Source organism: Stegastes partitus, unplaced genomic scaffold, assembly GCF_000690725.1.
Source record: "Stegastes partitus isolate 25-593 unplaced genomic scaffold, Stegastes_partitus-1.0.2 Scaffold24, whole genome shotgun sequence".
Classification (NCBI taxonomy): Eukaryota; Metazoa; Chordata; class Actinopteri; family Pomacentridae; genus Stegastes; species Stegastes partitus.
Window position 1 is genome coordinate 636723 of NW_007577755.1, and position 1899 is coordinate 638621.

General features: G+C 36.3%; 1 protein-coding gene across 1 annotated transcript in view; it reads left to right on the top strand.

Annotated features, from left to right (window-relative positions):
• The first annotated feature begins 283 nt into the window (after window positions 1-283).
• alx3 (ALX homeobox 3) overlaps window positions 284-1899 on the top strand; it is a 7163-nt gene continuing 5547 nt past the window's right edge. Inside the window, exon 1 of the mRNA XM_008296300.1 lies at window positions 284-319. Within this exon, the coding sequence (XP_008294522.1) occupies window positions 284-319 (36 nt within the window). The remainder of the gene's footprint in view (window positions 320-1899) is intronic.

The following is a 1899-nucleotide window of genomic DNA, read 5'->3' on the forward strand; positions in this document are numbered from 1 at the left end:
TAATTAGGTTATAGCTTTTTTTTAGAAGAATATAGATTTCTCAGCTTTTCTTTATTTGCTTTTGAAATTCCAACACAATTTGGTGCCGTCCTAACACTGTATTTCTTTTTGCACGGCCCTCTCTCCTACGCTCGGATCTGCAAAGTGTACGTCTGGACACTTTGATATTTCAGAGCTCGAAATGGAATCAAATGGAGCTTACGAGGCCTCTCAGACCAAATGGACCTCATGTTTACACACTTGTCCATCATCCGAGGCCTCAGGTATCCAGAGAGATGGTGAGATGTCCCCAAAACCAAAGGCACCGTGTCTGAACCTGGTAAGTGCACTGTGTTTAGATGAGGTTTGTCGAGATCAGAGATAAGTCAGAATTAAAAAAAAAAAAAAGAAGAAGAAGAAGAAGCCTACTTTCTCCTAAAGAGAAGAAAGTCTTTCTCAGGATATTCAGTCAGCTCTGCGCCCTGTGCCAGAGACAAAGTCTGCATATCTGCTTTTATTTTCATACATATACAACATTGTTTTAATATTCAGAGACTTTTATCACAACTAGTCTCACATGATTTCAAGTGAAAAAAGAAAAAAAACTGCAAACATCTCAGAATAACATTGCAATAATTAAAACTGTAAAACCTACTGGAAATTGTTATGACCTTCATAACTGTTGTTTTGCTGTTTCTATCATCTCTAAAAGACGTTTAGTGTGATTTAGTGCAGCCGCAGAAAATCAGCACCATGAGTCAGAGGAGAAGGAAAGAGCGGAGCGAGCTGCAGCCATGTCGGCAGGACGCAGCGCTCATGTACAGTAACAAAGTTAGTGGGCATTTCCCAATTAGGCTGTTTTATCTCAACATTGACAGTTATCTATATTTAGCGCTGGAATTAAGCTTCTGAGGCGATGCATTATTCTCCAGATTGAATGATTAATTAGGATAAGTTATTTAGTGAGTGACGCTGAATTGTGTTATAATTTAAATAACCTCCAAATCCAGCTTTTCCAACGGAGCTCTGTCCATCTAAATAATATGTACTGTATAGGTTTATGTGCACTGTTACGTTTTGAATGAATGTCGACGCATTTTCAACGAAAATGATTTTTCTGCTGCAGCGTTTTAAAATCAAAAAATCTCTCACAGTGAGAAAACGGTGTTAAAGATTTTACGCACAAATAATTTATCATCCAAATTCGTTTTTTCACTTCGGCAGCCTTTTAGAGGGACATTTATTTAAAATTCTGTTTATTAAACAGGCGTTGTTTTAACATTTATTTTTACGCGTCAAATTTTTTTTGTGTCGTTAAAAATGTCACGCAACAGTAAATTGGTATTTTTGCGCAATAAGAGTTCTTTTTGTGCTTTAGCGCGATACCACGATAATATTGTTTTTATTTGACTTTATTTTATTTTATATTGTTTTGGAGGATGATGCATCTAATTCGCTTCTGTGATATAAAGTGTGAACTATTAAATACGCAACATATTTTATTGTGGGTGCAAAAAAGTCTAGTGTAAAATATAAAAAAGAAAGTCTGATAAAAAAGGGCGAATTTGTTATTTGCAAGACCGAGAAGATAAAAATAAAATACGGTACATTCAAATTAAAGGAAATTTATCTAAATTGGAGGGAAAAGTAAATAAAATAAATACATAGGCGACCCTTTTTTTAAAAAAATCATAGTTCCCAGCAGAATGTTTGTTTTATTCTGCCGGTTTTCTGCGCGTAAACGGCGCAACGTGAGTCCACAGCCTGCTCCTGCTGTCCTGCCTGATTTGGTGATTAGACCCATAACAATATATGAAATAGGAATTAAATGGTTAATTGGAGGGACAGAAACCACGCGTGATTGAATTTTTGGCGGATTATATCAGACACACACACACACACACACACACACACACACAC